Source organism: Anastrepha obliqua, chromosome 4 (genome assembly GCF_027943255.1).
Source record: "Anastrepha obliqua isolate idAnaObli1 chromosome 4, idAnaObli1_1.0, whole genome shotgun sequence".
Lineage (NCBI taxonomy): Eukaryota > Metazoa > Arthropoda > Insecta > Diptera > Tephritidae > Anastrepha > Anastrepha obliqua.
The window spans coordinates 77,284,195-77,303,562 of NC_072895.1; the positions used below are offsets into that span (position 1 = coordinate 77,284,195).

At 35.6% G+C, this 19,368-nt stretch overlaps 1 protein-coding gene across 19 annotated transcripts in view; it reads left to right on the top strand.

Annotated features, from left to right (window-relative positions):
- LOC129245563 (dystonin) overlaps positions 1 to 16,857 on the top strand; it is a 181,339-nt gene extending 164,482 nt beyond the window's left edge. For 7 of the 19 annotated variants that reach the window (XM_054883795.1, XM_054883790.1, XM_054883799.1 and 4 more), the window contains 5 exons: positions 2,589 to 2,767; positions 2,872 to 3,145; positions 6,378 to 6,540; positions 8,422 to 8,478; positions 16,421 to 16,857. In XM_054883795.1, coding sequence (XP_054739770.1) covers positions 2,589 to 2,767; positions 2,872 to 3,145; positions 6,378 to 6,540; positions 8,422 to 8,478; positions 16,421 to 16,565 — 818 coding nt within the window. In that variant the 3' untranslated portion in view covers positions 16,566 to 16,857. Of the gene's footprint in view, positions 1 to 209; positions 368 to 2,588; positions 2,768 to 2,871; positions 3,146 to 6,377; positions 6,541 to 8,421; positions 8,479 to 16,420 lie in introns of all 19 variants that reach the window. The other 12 variants (XM_054883803.1, XM_054883792.1, XM_054883810.1 and 9 more) reach the window with 4 other exon arrangements.
- The last annotated feature ends 2,511 nt before the right edge of the window (positions 16,858 to 19,368 follow it).

Sequence of the window (19,368 nt, forward strand, 5' to 3'; positions counted from 1 at the left end):
TCTTAAAATTATAAATGATTTTGTGCCCAATGCTCATATTTAAAATCATGACATATGATGCCGCTGTCGTTATCGAATAATGAATTGACGCCAAAACCATATTCAAATCGCTATAAATCGCTTTATATGCCAATGCTTAATGCCAAATTCTGAATGATGCTGTTCCTGTTTCAATATTTTCTACTTTGAAACACTAAATCCTTGAGCAGCTAAAGGACGTACTAATATTGAATTACGCGAACAATTTATATTGGCGGATGGTGTATCACAAAGTATGGCTGCATTTACTCCTCGTCGTTCTACACCGAATGCCGCACAGGCTAGCAACGTGTCGCCTTACATTACTGGACAAGGTCCTATTATAAAGGTAAATTAATAATGTGTAGTAAGTAGCCTTTTTTTTATTATGCACTTTTACATACTCACTGCGAATGCGTATGCATATGTTTATTTGTAATTTTCAGTTTAATTTTGTTTTAATGATTACAAGGTATCATAGTAGTTTTCTGTCGGAGCTGCACAAGGACTTATTCAAATCACATTTCGACTATTGCAATCCCTTTGCACAAAAACGTTTCCGATATATATTTTTTGAACTGATATTTGTTGGTTTTAGTCTCGGATGAGAGTTCTTTTTTTATTTTTGATTTTGCAAAGAAAAGAAATGTTACAAAACAACCCGAAAATGATAAAAACCGACCCTCTTTTCTGTTATTGTTATGTACATACAGGGTCCGGCACTCGAAGTGTAACCAATTAAAAAGGCCATACATTTAGTTTGGAAACTTACTTTCATTCAATTCAAAGTAAAAAATGTGTGAAAGTAATACAAAATTAAGAATCAATTTAATTTTGCTCGATATGACCTCCTTTTGCCTTGAAACGGTCCAGAAACGAATCGCAAGCTGCCCGAATGTGACTTGCAGGTATTTTGGCCTACTCGCGGGCAATGGCTTTTTTCCGCGCCTTGCGACTGGTGAATGTTTTAGTTCCGGCATTGCTCTCCAAAATGGCCCAAAAAGAATAATCCCTCGGATTCTCGTCTGATGAATTTGAGAACCATTGTGTGGACGTTGTTTTTTAGCCATTCTTGGTTTACTCGAGCTTTGTGAGACGGTGTCGAGTCCTGGATCTTGTAAGGTTTTACTTTGAGATCATGGTCAGATATTTTCAGTTGTTTTGCCATTTGATTGGCACTTCGTCTGGGATTTCGCTCGAGTCATTTCTTCACTTTTTGAAGCATTTCAAGTGACGTTAAAGTCTTTTGATGACTACCTCCATGACGTTTCGCGATGCTACCAGCATCATTGTAACGAGTATTGGTGCGATAAACAAAAACTTTGTTCACTTTAAGGTTTTCGAGCTCACGAACAATCGCTGGTTGTGAAATCTATTACTGATTTTCTTTTTTCGTGTTAACTCTCGGCAAAAAGCCTCCGCGCGTTTATAAACAATACTCTGGACTGTCATTTAGCCAACTAACTGACGGCTGATGCCCGAGCGGCTTGAAGTTGGTTACACTTCGAGTGCCAGATCCTGTATACATACATATAATTGATGCACACATCTGTACAGAACCCGTCCGAGCTCCTTCTTAATTTTTTTGTGAATGGCAAATCGATTTTCCTCCAGTTTTACCTACACCCAAAGAGAGTGTATAATTTCAAAGTGTGCATAATCTCAATCCGATATATTTTATGGAAGTTATGTGGCGCCAATACTGATTAAGAGAGTACAGAAAACTCGGGTAACGTAAAATTTAGTTTTGCACTGACTGTTAACAAAGTTCATATTGTTTGCACAGTCAGGAGTTACATTTGTCGCTATTTTTTGTTACAATATAAGTTAACTTTTTGAGATTATGCAGGGACTGATATCTTTCTATCTTATATGGCCTTTGCAGTTCAATAATATAATATTTCACTACTCGGCTTTATTTACCTCATTTAGTGTCCATTCATCGCACAATGAAGGTTCATTTGCAGTACTTGCTTTATCCTCAAATGCCGGTGTGTCTTTTTTGGAGTTAAATTTTGCAGCTTTGAATTATTATTTGAATATATTTTTGAAAATGCACTTCCCTTTATCATACGAATACGACCAAAAGGCATTATTACATATTCCCATATTAATGATATTCTCTTGATAAGTCTTACTCAATAAAATAATGCTTATTGCCATTTTAATAACTCTTCCGTTGATAAATAAAATACTGCAGTCTATATAAGTCGATATATACTACTATGGTATCCTGTCATCCATGGGATTAGTGTTCAGTGTGGTTGCTTTGTAAAAGCTATAGCATGCCTTCTTATTATTAACTTCAAATAGGTTACGTGTGTTTCATGCATAATTAATTGGCTGACTGCTATCTGAATACAATAAACTGTACCTACTCATCTGGTTTTATATATTTTGATAAATGGGATTAAAAGCATAGTTAAAAGAACTATTGCTTATATCATGTTAGAAAAATTTTGAACAATAAGAGTTTAAGGATAAAGTTGTTTAAATGATCATGCGCCGCGAACGCCTAAGTTATTGGGTTGCTCTGGTAACATATTGACGAAGTTTAATTTAATCTTTAGCTGATGAGCATTTAGCAGAATTAATGCCTATATTCGAACGCATACGCACGCAAGAGCAGGTTCCGTGCGCCTTTCCCATACATATGGGTGCGGGAGGCACCGTATTTGTACGTTGTAATAATAGTCGCTCTTTACCATTAAGTCCACATGTACTACACTGTCATCCCACCACGCATTGGGTAAGTCAAAAAAGTTTATTTATTGTGGGTATTTAAATTTGCTAAACATCGTATCTTTACCCGTACATTAACTATATTCGTAAATTTTTTATTGTTTATTAAAGGTTCGGGAACGATCAGTACGCTCCATACCAATGTCTCGGCCCTCCCGGTCATCCCAATCAGCTTCTACACCTGACTCTCTCAGTGACAACGAATTTGGTCAAACTGGAGCTGCAGGCCGCTACACTCCGCGAAAAGTAACAAGCACCGGTACTCGCAGTGTCATAACCCCTTCCGGATCCCGAGCAGGTTCGAAACCTAATTCCCGTCCTTTGAGTAGACAGGGCTCGAAACCGCCATCACGACATGGATCAAATATATCGCTGGATAGTACAGGTGTGTAAAAGTCTCTACGTGAGAAATATCCGAGCTTAAAATTTCCATAAAAAGTGTGCAACATATTTTCGGTTTATTTCGACTATAAAATTAACTTAGTTCTAATTATAATCGTTCCTGTTCGAAATATGGTTATTAAGGGGGAAGTCTACTGTGACAAGGGAAAAACAGGCTTATTTTCCGGATTTTATTTCTAACAAAATATTGCTCGTACATAAAATCTATTTAAACTCTTATCTTTATTATATATTTAAGTTTTTGAAAAAAAAATTTTAAGTCAAAATATTCAAAATGGCCGCTGTGGCACTTCTGCAAGCGCAGGTCCGCTTTTCTTAGGTGCCTAAACGGTGTACATGAAATCTTACGTTTCGGTGATCTAAAACAAAAAAACAAAATATTGTTATCATATACATAGTATTGACTCTCGTCTGACGTAGGATTATGTCGATAAAAAATTTTGGCGTTGAAAAAAAAAATTCTTGAAATTTTTTTCTTTTTTTTTGCCTAAAATTGATGTTACTATTGTTTATAACAATTTAACAAATAACGATATCAAAAAAATCCTATGTCAGACGAGAGACACTATTACAGAGAATATATAATTAAATTTTTAAGCTGATTCATTTATCAGAACTCGAGATATCGTGTACACCGTATATCGTGTACCGGAAAATAAGCCTGTTTTTTCCCTTGTCACAGTAGACTTCCCCCTTAAATACTTCCCTATTGTAAAATTTATTTAACGACTACGCCATCCATATACTTATTTTCTATCATCCAATACATCATAGGCATCTGCCCAATTCGTGAACATTTTCTTGAAAAGACGTTAGATTTATCTATTATTATAAATATCTTTTTATTAATATTTATCCTGTTGCCTCAAATATAGGGAAATGATTTTAAATGAATTTTCATAAGTACTCTTTTGAGTTTAAATAATAACATTTTGTGCGTACTGCAGCTTTAGTTATTTTTAGCATTGTATAATAAAACTTTTGAATTTGAATCCTTTGAATTAAAAATGAAGAAAATATGCTATCATATACTTATAGGTACTTATTTTAAATTATTCCGATTGACAACATATCAATGCTATAGTCGTACATTATAGTTATAGTTATTCTACCACTTTCTTTTAAAAATCCTTTAAATTCTACCAATACTGCATGGTATTTTTATTAGCAGAAATTGGTCTGGGGAATAGTTGTCAAATTAAAAAAAAAAACCTTTTAATGAGATCATCCAATAATTTTTTTTATCACTCCTCTCTTCGTCCAATACCCGAGTCGTACACATATTTACTTATATACTCAGCAACATGTCAAGTTTTGAATTACCTTAAAATGTTAGAGAAAAGAAAGTTTTGAATTACCTTAAAATGTTAGAGTAGCCTTGAGTATTAATGAAAGTTCAGCTACTGAAAAATTGATAGTTAATTCTATCCCCTATTTACTAAAAATATATAAGTGCAATAAAAAATATTCTGAAAAGTTTTAAGCCCCTCGTACCAGTTGGTATATACAGTATGCGTACCTTTTTCTCCTCTGATCCATAAAAATGGGCTTTCAAAAGACGCGTCTAATTAAAAACAAAATTTAAAAATTTAGATTGTTTGAGGTTTTACTATTTTTATTAAAAATACGGCAATGATGCTGAAGGTTGTTCAGCAACACTTTACGCTACAGCAGCAATATTCTCAACAGAACTTCCAGTTTTTGGTCGTTAGTCCTTTTTCTATTCACGACTCATTCGTACGATTTTTTTCTCAACCATTGCAGTCTTAAGATCGCTTTCGTTCGGACGTTTGTGTGCAAAATGGCCCACAAATGTGCAACCACTTCATGTCGGTAGACTGTGCCGGTGATGGCATAACTGTGGACAGTTCCAAATCTGTTATGTCTCCTCAATACCCCACTTATAGTTACACACACTCTCCCGAATGCCGAGTTTCTACCCACTTTTAAATTAGATTTCAGAATTTTCATTGCCGTTTTACTAAATTGCGACTTTCCAACTCCCGCTATACTGCTCTTACCATAACGTTGCCACCTCCGCATTTGACTGCAACATTAAAATTTTTGGTTTGAAGTTTTGTAATTGGCTTAAGCCAGACATATGAGGCTACATCTGAGCTGAAATGTTAAATTTCGACTCATCGGAGAATATAATCGTATTCTAAGATTAAGAATCTTTATCCAAGAGCTCCTTGGCGAGCTCTGAGTCCCATTTCTCATTTCTAGCGCTATTCTGCCTTTAAAATCCTGCTCTCACAGCAGGCGTCGGAAAGTATCTTTGTAGCGTGACTTGCAAAATTCTGCTTGCACTTCACTGGCAATTTTTTGAGCTGATAGTTTTGGACTTTCCCGGATTTTTCGAACAATATCGGGTTCTTCCGTTAAATTGAAAAAAAAAATGTAGCAAAACCCTATTTTCAACACGTTGCGAATATAATGGTTAAAGCACAAAAGTAGAAATAACCGTTGAATCTCAGGACAACGGATCATTGGTTGAAATACGCTGTGGCACTATTTTTAGTTGTTTTCCCCTTTAATTTTAATTAAAAATATTTTAAACAATACTAATAAGTTTACTGAAATGCAGCATAGTGGTTAACATTTTTTATAGGAGATGGAATCTATAATTTCGGAAAGCTTTGTTCTTTGCTAGAATCCGAAAAATTACTTCCTTCTAAAAATCGGCCAGATATACCTATACATAGTTGCTTAGCCTGCAGTGTAGCAATAAAAATAAGTTCTAGCAAATTGTTAACATTTTTTAATTTTCCCAAAGACTTATACACCGTTAACTTTTTCAACATTTTGTCCAACTCGACGACAGCAAATTAATCACACCGAATTATTTTAATTTAAAATTTTAATTTTTAGGTTTTTATTTGAATAATTTTTTTTTTATGCAAAATTAATATAAAAACTAAAATTATTAGTGAAATAAATTAAAAAGTACTTAGGTCAAATGACCTCTATCTATCCATATTTTAAGGTATGTAGATTTTCCAAGCGTAAATTAACTACAAAATAAGATTACGACTTATAATTATTTCCTACACATAAAAGCTTTAAATTTATTTTTAACGATAATTAATTTTTCTATCATTCATAAACTTATTTAAGGACAGAAAAATTAAAATATTTTTATTTATGTGCACTACTGAGATTATAATTGTTATATTAGAGTTCGCAAAATAATAATTTTTTCAATCAATCCTTAGATGAAATTCCACCATCCCGAATACCACAGAGAAAATCTTCGACTGCGTCGGGAAGTGGAGTCGTAACCCGTCCATCACGTTTATCTGTAACCTCGGTTGCACATGATGTTGGTACATCCGGACGGAAAACCGTTTCGGGATCTGCTAGTCCGGCACAAGCAAGGTATGTACAAAATATAATTTCACGAGGGTTTCTATTATATTTGGAAAATAGAAAAATTAAAATTGGTGGTTGAAAACTGTTATATTGTTTTTCAAAATATTCTCCATGTTGATTGCATTCGTTTGAACCAATTTTTGAAGCATGTTGACCCCTTTACCAGGTGATCAGTATTTTATTTTTAATTTTGTATTGGGCACTGAGTACTGGAGACACGTGTTTAATGTTAAATGTGGCTCACACTTCAAAATGTTCTAAGTACTTTTATAGTAAAATATGCCAAACTTTACAGTGGGAACTCCATCACTTGGACTTGCAAGAGTACTTTGTATCAACCAGCGCCGAAGAATTCAATGGTATATTCGCCGTTCTACATACTTTTTCTGCCACCGGCAATTCCCTCAATTCCGTTAAATCTGAAATATATAATATCATGAGATTACAAGAAGATGGAGAATTTTAATATTTTTTGCTACCAAAAAAGTTGTAGAAAGAGTTGATTTTTGGTCCTCGTCTCCTCTAACATATGACATTCGACTGCATTGCAGAAAGCAATTTCAACTCATCCTTCAACAAATTATTTAACAATATTTTATTCAAATCCATTCAACGGAGTTGAAAAAAATTAATTACATTCTCAATTCTACTTCATTGAAAAAAATCAGTGCAATTCCATGTAGAGCTAGTTTTTAGAGATGTACGCAAACTAGCTATGTATGGGTCGGATGAAATAAGCAATCTGTGCAATAAGCCTTTATTGGTGTTAACTCATTAAGCTTTCCTGGTAAACAACTTGTGATAATGTCTTGTATCTTGATTTCTGTACTCTTCTGAAACTTCTTTATAAGAAAGATATGCGTGTTATTTCCGATATGTTTTCTTCTCGTTTGGTCTTTGTAATGCCATCATTAGTATTGACGGTTTTTTGTTTTGGCATGTCAATTAAAGTACTAATTTCTCTTTTAAATCTGTTTTGAATTACTTTTTTCTAGCAGTTGTTTTAGCTTTATTGTCTTCATTGGCACACAAGAAAAACAAGTTTATATTAATAATTGTTTCAATGTGTTTGTTCCGACATAGTACGTTGTGGTATCTGTTATAGAACAACAGTATTTATGTACGAAAAATATTAAGCAATCCAATATGTTTCACCTAATATTCTTTATATATATATGTATATATAATTGGCGCGTACACCCTTTTTGGGTGTTTGGCCGAGCTCCTCCTCCTATTTATGGTGCCTTTTAATGTTGTTCCACAAACGGAGGGACCTACAGTTTTAAGCCGACTCCGAACGGCAAGGGGTTCTTTATGAGGCAAATTTTAACACGCTTTAATTTTTAAGACTTTATAAAATTTGTCGATATGATAAAGTCTATTTCACTATAATGTATAATAGGTAGCAGCACTAAAGAAAGATAGAAAATAAACTGTCAAAATCAAGGGTTCAAATAAAAAAATTATAAATATATTTGGTTTGTGAGAAGGTTTTAAGTACATTATTAACATCAAAAAAGGTTGTATAGTACAACATATATACATATACTTATATATATGAATATATGGAAAAAATAATCAAAAACTGCAGTAGAAAAGGTAGTTATTCTTGATTTCTGCGAGGAATACAAAGAAGTGATTGAGAATAAGAAGTCGGGGAGAAGAAAGAATATTTCGTAAGCTGAATATGAATTCGACTTTGCTTGGTATTATTATAATAGATTTTAATTTCACTCTACTATTTGTAACATTTTATTGCAAACAAATTAACTTGATTCTGTACTAATTTCTTATTTAATTATTTTTTATATATACGTACATCAAACTAATACATCTGAAACTAACCAAATCCTCATGTGTACGGGGCTCTGAAAAATAATGGTGCAGCAGTGGTGGTATGAGTAGAGCGTCCAGCATTCCCAGACTAAGCGGCTATAGTTATAGGTAACTCTATTTTATATTAATTTCGTTTGATTGATTTTAAGTTTGTTATTATTTACCGAAATTTGTTCTACTATTTGGTTTATTTAAATTTAATTATACATCCATAACGTCATTAATCTATATCTCTTGCGGAAAACCATCTAATTGTCTCTGCCAAGTAAATGTATATATTAGGTATATAAAATTGTTCTTCAATATTTTTGGTACAATCAGTGAGATTTTTGTATGAAGCAAGTGTTCAGGTTACCTGCCTATGGGAACCAATGCACCTGGCTATAGAATTATATTCGTTTCGCCATGTCCAAACGGATACATGACGACTCAATTTAAGCACATTTGTGTGCTTTGTTGATACTGAATAATCAATTTTCAAGGGAATTTCCGAAGCAATTATAGCATTACATTTTTGCGTAAATTAAGCGACATAGGTTAAGATATCTTACCCTTTATCTTCGGCGTAATGGAGCCCTACACATATAACAAACTATTGTATGCTGGTCCGTTCACAATCCTGCGGCAGCTTAACTCGCGCTTATAACTCTCTGGTAAACGTATCAACATAATATCCGTCTTTAGAGCAGAAGCGACTATGGTAAAGAACTCTATTTTTCAAGGTGGACCTCTTACTCTACGTTATCAGGCGAAGACTATTAGCAGATGGTATATAGTACAAAACGTTTAGTCCTGAATCCCGACCATAAAGCATGACTATATCCAGTCTGTGCGGTTCAAGAACCTTATTAGGTTTGCGGTTACAGCGGTTTGTCCAAGGTTGACATTCTATCCTTCCATAGGGCAGAGCATTCGCAGAGGAAAAATCTACAATTGTTATTTTTTTCTCCGGTTGTTTACAACTGCGACAGTGTGTGTTGTGAGGGATACCTATTTTGGCTGATTGTTCTCCAACAGACCAAAAGTCAGTTATGACTGCTATGAGGCTCCAGACGTCACGTCGTTTCATGTTTATCAATGATTAGGAAAGTTGTAGGTTCCTCGCAGTAAAGAGGCGAGAAAGCCAGGCGAGGTAGTCGTTTACTTTGGCGCACAGGCCATCAATCTCATTGCCCGAGGCCATTATCGTGCAGTCGTCGGCATAGAAGACCAGGGAGACTCCGGACGTCTGGTGGCGGGAGCAACACGTTGCCGCATACCGTGTGGCCTACTCCCTATGTGACTTAAGGCCTGAACAACAGGTCCGAGTCCTTGGCCGTTGTGGAATCTCGCTTTATGGAATTAGCTTGAGCTTCAAACCTTCCCAATCGCTCTGGATCTTTCCAACAGCGATTTGGAGGATTGACGCTTTTGCCCCTTGGCATCAGCGGATGTGGATGGTTAATTTAGAGTTGATGGCTCATCTTCTGAGGGAGTACGCAATGCTACGGATTGCTACGCTATCCGAATCGAATCCCCGCTATGTGCGGGGACCAAGGAGGATATCGAGGAAATAAACAGTCCGCCATGGCAACGCCTCATATCATGGTACGGTCACTGTTACAGCCTGAGGCGGCCTGATATCAAGAGGGCTCCGTTAGAAGGCAGCCTAATTTTATTCTCTAGGCACGGATCGCGTTATACCTTAGGTTATGGAATTTTTTTATCGAAGTTTACGTCGTCGTCTTCGTCTTACAGTGGTTCGCGGGAGATAATTATGCTCCTACCCCCGATAATTATGCTCGTACCTGGGGACGCGCCCTCTGGGGATAACAGATCCCCCCGAGGAAAACTCGGTTAATTATCTGTAGAATTATACGACCCGACCACAATACCTTATTCTTGGACTAAAATCTGTATAACTGTCAAATAACGAAATTTCTTCTTCAAGAGAGAATACTGGTAGTCATAAGAAAAGTCGAGCCCTGAAGTAAACGTCAAAATCTTTGTTAACAATGGTACATATTTCTGTTATTTGTGTTTCATTTCTTAAAACACGTAATATTCCATTTTCATCCACTTCTTAAAACTCAACTTCAGAAACAAACATAACTAAGTAAGAGGAATAATTCATCTTCATATATTTCGTTATTACTTACATTTTTTAAATAAAGTTACAAAGCAAACTTCAATATTTCCGGTATATGGTCCCTCTACTTTATTTATAAATGCCACACCACTAAGCGTTTGATACTTTTCACGATTAGCTAGAACAAACTTAATCCTGCACTTCTGAGCCTTCTGAAGATAATTTAATTATTATTACAAAAACGTCCCCAGTTATTATATATAGATTTCTACTTAAGCTTTGAAATATGCGAGCACCAATGTATGAATATGAAATCTGACACTGTCATGACGAAGCTTTGAACATTTTTATTTTTAATCGCATTCAAAACGATTCATCATCGAATGCTAATTGTGCCGTTTACAGGTACATGGCGCTTATGGACGAATTTCGTGAGTGTGCCGATAACCGTTAATTTTAATTTCGAAACAAATTAAATTAGGTTCGTTTATTAAAGCTAAATTTTTATAGATATGCATTTTTCAGTACTTCTTTTGCCGCGCTAGTGGGTTAGAACATAGTTCAATATTTGTTTTCACTTTGAGTAAATAAGGTTAATTTAGGGAAAAGGAAATCCATTATTTTCTTGGTAGAGGGCTGTAGTGATCGATATCTCGTAAAGTATCGATCGAAAAATTTAAAGTTTATTTTTGATTTCGTCGATTCCGTTCAGGCATTTTTTGATGTTAAGGAAATTGTCGATATGTCACTAAAATCACAGAAGTAATCGAAGTTGACCGGCATGTTAGTAATCGTGACATCGCCCAGGAGCTAAAGGTCGACCATAAAATAGTTTTGAACCATTTGAGCAAAAATAATCTACCCTTAACGTTATGTCTGCTTTGCAGTGATCACTTTGCTGATTTAATTTTGTCATTCAGTGAAAAATGTTTGCTTTATTCGGACTTCAAATTTAAATATTGTGTTTTTAAAATACCTGGCAAAAGATTATTCTTTGATATTACGTAAATATTATATTATAATTACCACTTGGGTAAAAGTGTGCAGGAATTGTCTGAAATGTTTTCGGTAACACGTCAGATAGTTTATAATGTGATAAATCGAGCGGAAAAAGAGGGTAGATTAGAGCAAAAGCGTGCAGGTGGGCTTAAAACTAAAATTACTGGACTTGTAGAAAGATTGATGATCCGCAAATTGGATCAAAACCCGAGAATTTCCGTAAGAATACTTACAAAGGATCTTAACGAGGATACCACACTCCTTATGAAGCAGTGCGTCAAGCCATACTGCACCACAAATATTCATCAAGATCAATACGCAAGAAACCGTTGTTGTCTGCACAAAATGTAGAAAAACGCATGTATTTTGCTTTGAACCACATTCCCGAGACAAAGATAATGCTGTATTATAATGATGGACCGACTAGGGTCAAAAAATGCTGCAAAATGCTTCCACGCGATTGTAACCAATACTCTAGACTGTCATTTAGCCAACTGAAGTTGGTTACACTTAGTGCCGGACCCTGTAGATGTAAATGCACTGCGTGAAGCAAGGTTTTAAATTGTGGTAAATTATAAAAATCATTTGCCGTTCGGAGTCGGCTTAAGGGGTAACACCACTGTACACGCGTAAAATAAACACGATTTTTAAAGAATTTTTTTGTATAGAAGGAAAGGGAAAACAATCACTCTGATTTGGGAAGTTATTACTTATATACTAAAATACAAAACTACAAAGTTTGATCGAAAAATTTTACAAAATGGCGGCATTGGAGACATTTTTGTAATGTGGTTTCTCTTGAAGGAGCTCTGCGGCACGCAGCACAGAGGGTGCAAATTTTAATCTGGAACAAAGAAACATTTTTTTTCTTAATCTAGATAAGAATAGCTAGAGAAACACGTAGGGGATTTAAAAAATATTTATTTTTGTGGAATTAGCAAGCATTTGAAGGAAAAAACTCTATTTTGGACTAAAAAACGGCACTCAAATAATTATAACAATCGTTTAAATCCTCCAACCGAAAATCCCCTACGCTCTTCTCTTAAGAAGGTTATTATACAGACGTAGTGAAAAACCTGATTAAAAATATTTATAATTGTTTGAGTTATGCTGCGTGCCAATTTCAGAAAACGTGTTTTGAGAAAAACGCGTTTAAAGTTTGGAAATTTGGATAAGTCGTTAGGTAGCAGTTACTAACGCTTGGTTAAAAGCTTAAAATATTTATGAAATAAACTTCGGTAACGTATAAAACTTTTTGTTCTGTATTTTAAAAGGTTCAAAGAGTTTTTTAAGCTTATAAAAAAAAATCAATTTTTTGAAATTTCTACAGTGGTGTTACCCCTTAAAACTATAGGTCCCTTCATTTGCGCAACAACATCAAGACGCACACTAAAAATCGGAGTAGGAACTCGGCCAAATACCTAACAGAAGTGTAGGTCATTTTAAGTTTAGGTCATTTTAGTTTAACATTTCATATGTTGTTAAGTTACCATACATTCCTCTACTGGTTGCACACGTTTTCCTTAGCCATAACTGCAACGAACTTATAAATATTGTTACAATAGTGAAGTTTCCTGAACCGACTGGCAACAATAGCGAACGAGAGGCCAAAACAAAAACATGAGTTAGCCTTGTTGGCGACAGCACATAGCGAGACAATTCACGCTTTCTGAGACCGCTAAATGAGTTAAATGAGCTGATGCTACAATAGAACTCGCCAGAAGATAAAAGCTGTCCGATCTAGAAATTACGATAGTTATTAAGAACATAAGCCGAGGTGCATGCGCACAGGGTATTCAGTTGGAAGTTGAACTTGTGAGATAATAAACGAAAAGTAATCGACTGATTCAGTCTTAAGCTGAACGTGTTACTATTAATTTGTGATTTTATTTGACAATCTAGAGATTTAATTGAATTTAACGTAGGAAAATTCGTAACGAATTATTAATGGCTTCAAAAAAAATTATAACAGATAGCCTGCAGTTTCATATTACTGCATTGGAAGAGATACAGCGAATATTACCTTTGAAGGCAGACATTTTTAAGGAAATAGAGTTTTAGATTCAACATATTTGTGAAAAAGTAAACCTGGACTCTAATTCCATTTTGCAGAAATGGAGAGCAATTGAGGGGGAAAAATACTTTTGAACATGAACACTGAAAAACATTACAGCAAATTAGTAAATTACAAAAGGTAGCTAAGTTAGTTTTAGTTGTGCCACATGAATTTTTCCCATCATTACCGATGTACAAACAAAGGAAATTAATTCAATCATAAAAATTGCCCCATATTGCTAGACGAAAACCAGAATTGCTCACCTTTTCGGTATAGAGTTTCATTTAAAAACAAACAAAAAACTGGTCGCGGTACAATTTTATTTTGAAAAAAAAAAAATAAAAAAATAAAAATAAATAAATAAATAAAAAAAAAATAAAAAAGAAAAATAAAAATATAAAAAACAAAAATAAAAAAAAAATAAAAAAAAAATTAAAAAAACACACAATTGTATTAACATGCAAGGCCAGCTGTTGGAAAACTAGAAGATTTAAAGCATTTAAAATGATTTGCCTTCAAGCAGCAAGTGAGTGTTAAAAATATATTGTTCAAAAGATTTCTTAATTTTTTTAATTGTTTAGACATTTTAATTCAATAGTAAATGCGGTTTGATTCAGCATCTCTTCTTTTGATAAAATAAAGTTGTTCGGTGAAAAAATTAGATTAAACTTGTTATCTTACATCTGTTCGATAGCTTGTATATCCCTTTATAAAATTTACATTTACACACTAAAATAGTATCGTAAAATCTTAAGAAAATTTTCGTTAATATGTTTTGTATTGTTAATATATTTTGTATTATGTGTGTAGCTTTGCAGAAGATGTTCCCTGAAGTTACTACGTTAGGTGTTTCAGAGTTCTACGATAGTCCTAAAGGCTGCTTATTGCGGTTGCTACGGTCATTATACCGTATTTTAGCAATATTTCTATCTCGAATGTCCTTGGCCGAATATAAATCCATGTTCCGGTTACGTAGAACCGACTGTCGTGGCATCGGCCCATATTTCTTCAAAGACGAGGCTGGCGTCAATGTAAGAGTGAATAGCGAACGCGACACAAGACCTCGCGTCGTTGTTTGAGTGAGCAATTTAATTCCCATCTTGGGTCAGTGGGTTGGCCACCAAAAGCGTCGATCTCACGCTTTTGTACTTTTATTTGTGGAGGTATGTAAAGTCGAAATGGTTTGTAGATAAACTCGCTTCGATTGAGAGATTGTAAGCCAACATTACTAAAGTTTCCACGAGATACCACGAGTGTTTACAGATGGCCGAATTACGGCGCAGTTGCCGCCAGTATATAAAAGTAGATGGTTCATGAATGGTTCTACACAAAAATAATAAAGATTGCCCAACCAGTTCGAATTTTAATTTTTTTTTATTTCAAATTGATCACCCTCAAATCGATTATCTATAAATTGATCACCCTTTACCATACTATAAGGATTCTTCTTATTTAATTTCTAGAATTTGTATATTTGTTTAAAACTTAATTTCAATACAAAATTATGTCTTAAAATAATTGCACCGAAACGGTTTCGTTTTGGAGTGTTCAGCCACACATTTAAGATTTTTCAACATTTTATTTGATACATAATATATAAGGTTGTCAAAAAAGTCTTGCGGTATTTTTATTGAATTTTCAATTGTTCATAAAATTGGTTATAATAATGCGATTTAAGTCAAATATGCGCCGTTTTGTTCGATGACGAGTTCCCAACGAGATGCCAACTTCATAATGCCCCTCTTATAGAAGCTCGCTTCCCTATTGTCAAAAAACTCGGAGAGCCAATTTTTACAGGACTCTCTTGAGGACAACTTCCGACTACCAAGCTCGTTCGCCATGGACAGAAATAGGTGATAATCACTTGGTGCGAGATCCGGACTATACGGTGGATGCAAAAGAACCTCCCATCCGAGCTCCCGGAGCTTCTGGCGCGTCACCAAAGATGTGTGTGGCCTGGCGTTGTCCTGATGGAAGACAATTCGGCCTCTGTTGATCAAAGATGGCCTCTTCTGCATGAGTGCTGCACTCAAGCGGTCCAGTTGTTGGCAATACAGGTCCGAATTGAGCGTTTGGCCATAGGGGAGCAGCTCATAGTGGATGATTCCCTGCCAATCCCACCAAACACACAGAAGAACCTTCCTGGCCGTCAATCCAGGCGTGGCCACCGTCTGGGCAGCTTCACTGCTTTTCGACCACGACCGTTTGCGCTTCCCGTTGTCGTAAGTGACCCAGTTTTCATCGCCAGTCACCATCCGCTTCAAAAACGGGTCGATTTTGTTGCGATTCAGATTTGCATCCATACGGGCAAAAATGTTTTCTTGCGTCAAGTCGTGTGGCACCTATACATCGAGCTTCTTTTTGAATCCAAGCTTCTTCAAATGGTTTATAACGGTTTGATGACTCATGCCCAGCTCTTGGCCGATGCTACGGCTGCTACTATGCCGGTCTCTTTCGATCAATTCAGCGATTTTATCACAATTTTCGACGACAGGTCTTCCGGACCGTAGCGCATCTTCGATCACCTCTGCACCAGAACGAAAACGTTGAAACCATCGTTGTGCGGTGGAAATGGAAACTGTATCGGGTCCATAAACTGCACAAATTTTATTGGCAGCATGAGATGCATTTTGCCTTTATCGTAGTAGTACTGTAAAATATGCCGTATTTTCTCTTTATTTTGCTCCATGTTTGCGACGCTATAACTCACGAACGACTAAAAGCAAACAACAATTAATCAAACACGTGTTAGCACGTGAAAAGAGCTTTCCAAAAAGCTCTAGCGTGAACCGATGCGACGTCTACAACTAGAACTACGCGCTTGCAAAGACAAGCTTACGGAAATACCGCAAGACTTTTTTGATGAAGATGAAACTTTTATGTTATATTTGTTTTTATTAACCATATTTTATTTATATCCTTTCTAGGAAAAACACCAGCGGCAGCTCAACTCCTTCTGGTATACGAACTCCTCGAAAAGGATCGGCAGACCCAACTATAAGCTCAACTATGAGATCGCAAACGCAACGAGGAACAACACCCGTGAATAAACGTGAACCATTTCGCCTTTGAATTGTTAAAAATAATTGGCGCTGACGGAAAAATTTAAAATAATGCCATTTTGTTATTTGATTACGTCATGCCGGTCGGAGCTACAGTAAAAAGCTCCATTCTAAAAGACATCGAAAATTTTGTAATATTTACATAACCAAACTAATAATCTTAGAGATAATCCTAACATCATTCTTGAACTTCGTTTACCCCCGAAATATGTTAGCTGAAATATACCAGACACATAACGAAAATCGATTTTGGCGTTATAGAGCTAAAGAATAAAATTGATATCGAAGTTAATTTGCCTATATTTTTTTAGCTTTTGATATTATTATAAAAAAATTGAACGAAATTGCTTAATCCAACTGTAAGTCATATAACTAAGTTCCAAATATACTTAAGTGTACAAACAAGTTTTATATTCAACAGTTTATGTAATGGTTATACATACTAATATTTTAAAAATAATAATGTACTAAGTTTCCATGCGTTCTAATTTGTTTTGATTAAAAAACTAATTTTTATAATTCACTATATTTTGCACTGAGTTAAGTTTATTCCGACGACTATCATCATCAGCTGCCAACATTTATTTGAATAGAGGCTTACTCGACAGAAAGGTATTGTATAAGTATTATATATTCTAGAGCTTAATAAGTTGAGTTCGAAACACACGCTGCCGGTTGTTTCTTTTTTGTGCTAATTGGCGTCGATTTTTATTTCCAAAGAAGAGGAGGAGGTCTCATCCTCTGCCATCACTAGAGAGTTTGTATTAGCACAATATGACCTACTTAGTTGGGCAGCTGAGTCTTTATTTCCTGCACAACTATTTAATCACTATGAAGCAAATGTACGTTGTTCCCTCGATGGCAACGTGCAAATATGTATAAATGTTCTTTGTAATCTTTTTCGATGTTATTGTTCATGCTTCTTCAGGCACTTCCATGTAAAACTAGCGTTGTGAAATATTAAAAATTTACTGCCAAAATTGTGAATTACCTTTCGAAACGGCTGCACGAACTTTTGATAATGCGAATTGGTCAGCGCGCAACTGTGATTTGACGTCGTTGTGATTATTATTCGTGGGGAGGCATTAAGGATTGCCGCTCTCTACAACGAAATTGTTACAGCCATCGATCAAACGCAGCTCCATACAGTCGAAAATGTGATGGAAAATTTAGTTCATCGTATCGGCTACTGCAAGGTCGGCAGCGGAAGTTATTTCAATGAATTAAAGAACCCACACTAAAAAAAACATTCGTTTCTTACTTAAGGGGGGGGGGGGGGGGGGGGTCACAAAATCGAAATTTTTTTTCTTCACTCATCTTATAGTAAATAATTTCAAGAATGTTGTGTCAAAATTTTAAGTGGATCGGAGCAGAACTCTCAAAGTTATAGCCTTTGTAGGCACTCTACCTCGAATGCGGAGCATCGATAATTTCTCAGAGTCATTTTTTCAAACGCGTTTTTCCCGAAACGACTTCTTAAAAGTCGGTGCCAATCACAACTCCGAAACTATTCAACCGATTCTTTTCAAATTTGGCACACGTTTTCTAAATCAAAAATACCTCCCCCCTACACTGTTTTTTTTTTATTTTTTTTTTTTAAGGTTGTTTTTTACTTACAAATATGGCGAAATTTTTCGCCAAAAATGCTCGTTTTACGTTTTTTTGCCACCAAAACTACAAAAATGAAAAAAAAAAATTTTATTAATGTAGGGGGGAGCATTACGTCATACTTTAACTGAAAAATTTGACTTTTTTAGTTTCAGATGATTCTACGACGAATGCCGATTGGCACCGCAGAGCACCTCTCGAAAAACATATCTCCAAAAAAACTCTGTCATGGGCTTATTTGTCAATATTTTATTATTAATTAATATTTTTTAAAAACTTATTGAAAAGATGTACAATAACATGCAACTGATTTTATTAAAGTATCTTAAGCCATATTTCTGTAAAAAATTCAAAAAAAAAGTGTTTTTTTTTTTAGCGCTAAACCCTATCCCCCCCCCCTTAAGCTATTTCAAGCTCCAATCGTTAGATGGCCCTCGCTGTATATGTAAGATTCTTAAAATATTTAGCGGTGCGTTGGTGGTTGGTTGGTTAGAGTGGTGATTCATCCAGAATCCAACTAGCGCTTCCACACCATTTTGCTGCCACATCCTCGTTACCAAATTGTTTAACAGTTATTTACAGCAAGACTATATCCAGTCTGTGCGGTTTAGAAACCTTATTAGGTTGTTGACGTCTAAGCCAGACAGTTGCTCGAGACTCTCGAACAGCGATTTGCCCAGGGTTAACATTCTGTCCTTCCATAGAGCAGGGCATTCACAGAGGAAATGGAAGATTGTTTCTTTTTTCTCCGGTTGTTTACAACTATGACAGTATGTGTTGTGAGGGATGCCCATTTTGACGGCTTGTTCTCCGATAGACCAGGAGCCAGTTATGACTGCCGTGAGTCTACAGGCGTCCCGTCGTTTCATGTTTATCAATGTCGACGATTGCTTGAGGTTGTAGGTGGGCCATAACGTCCTGCTGATTTTGCATTTCGTCTGGTCTCTCTATCTACAATCTGCGATTTGAAGGTATTTTAGGGAAATTGCATTCTTGGCCTCACCTAATGGTGTGAATACTGGTACTGCAAGAGCGCTATTCATGGCAGATCCCCCTCTTGCCAGTTCATCAGCTTTTTCGTTACCTTCTATGTTCCGGTGTCCCAGGACTCAAATTAAGGTTACTCTATGGTTTTCACTCAAGTTGGTGAGGCTATTCCTACTTTGCTCTACCACTTTAGAGGTTGTTATAGCCGCGTCCAGTGC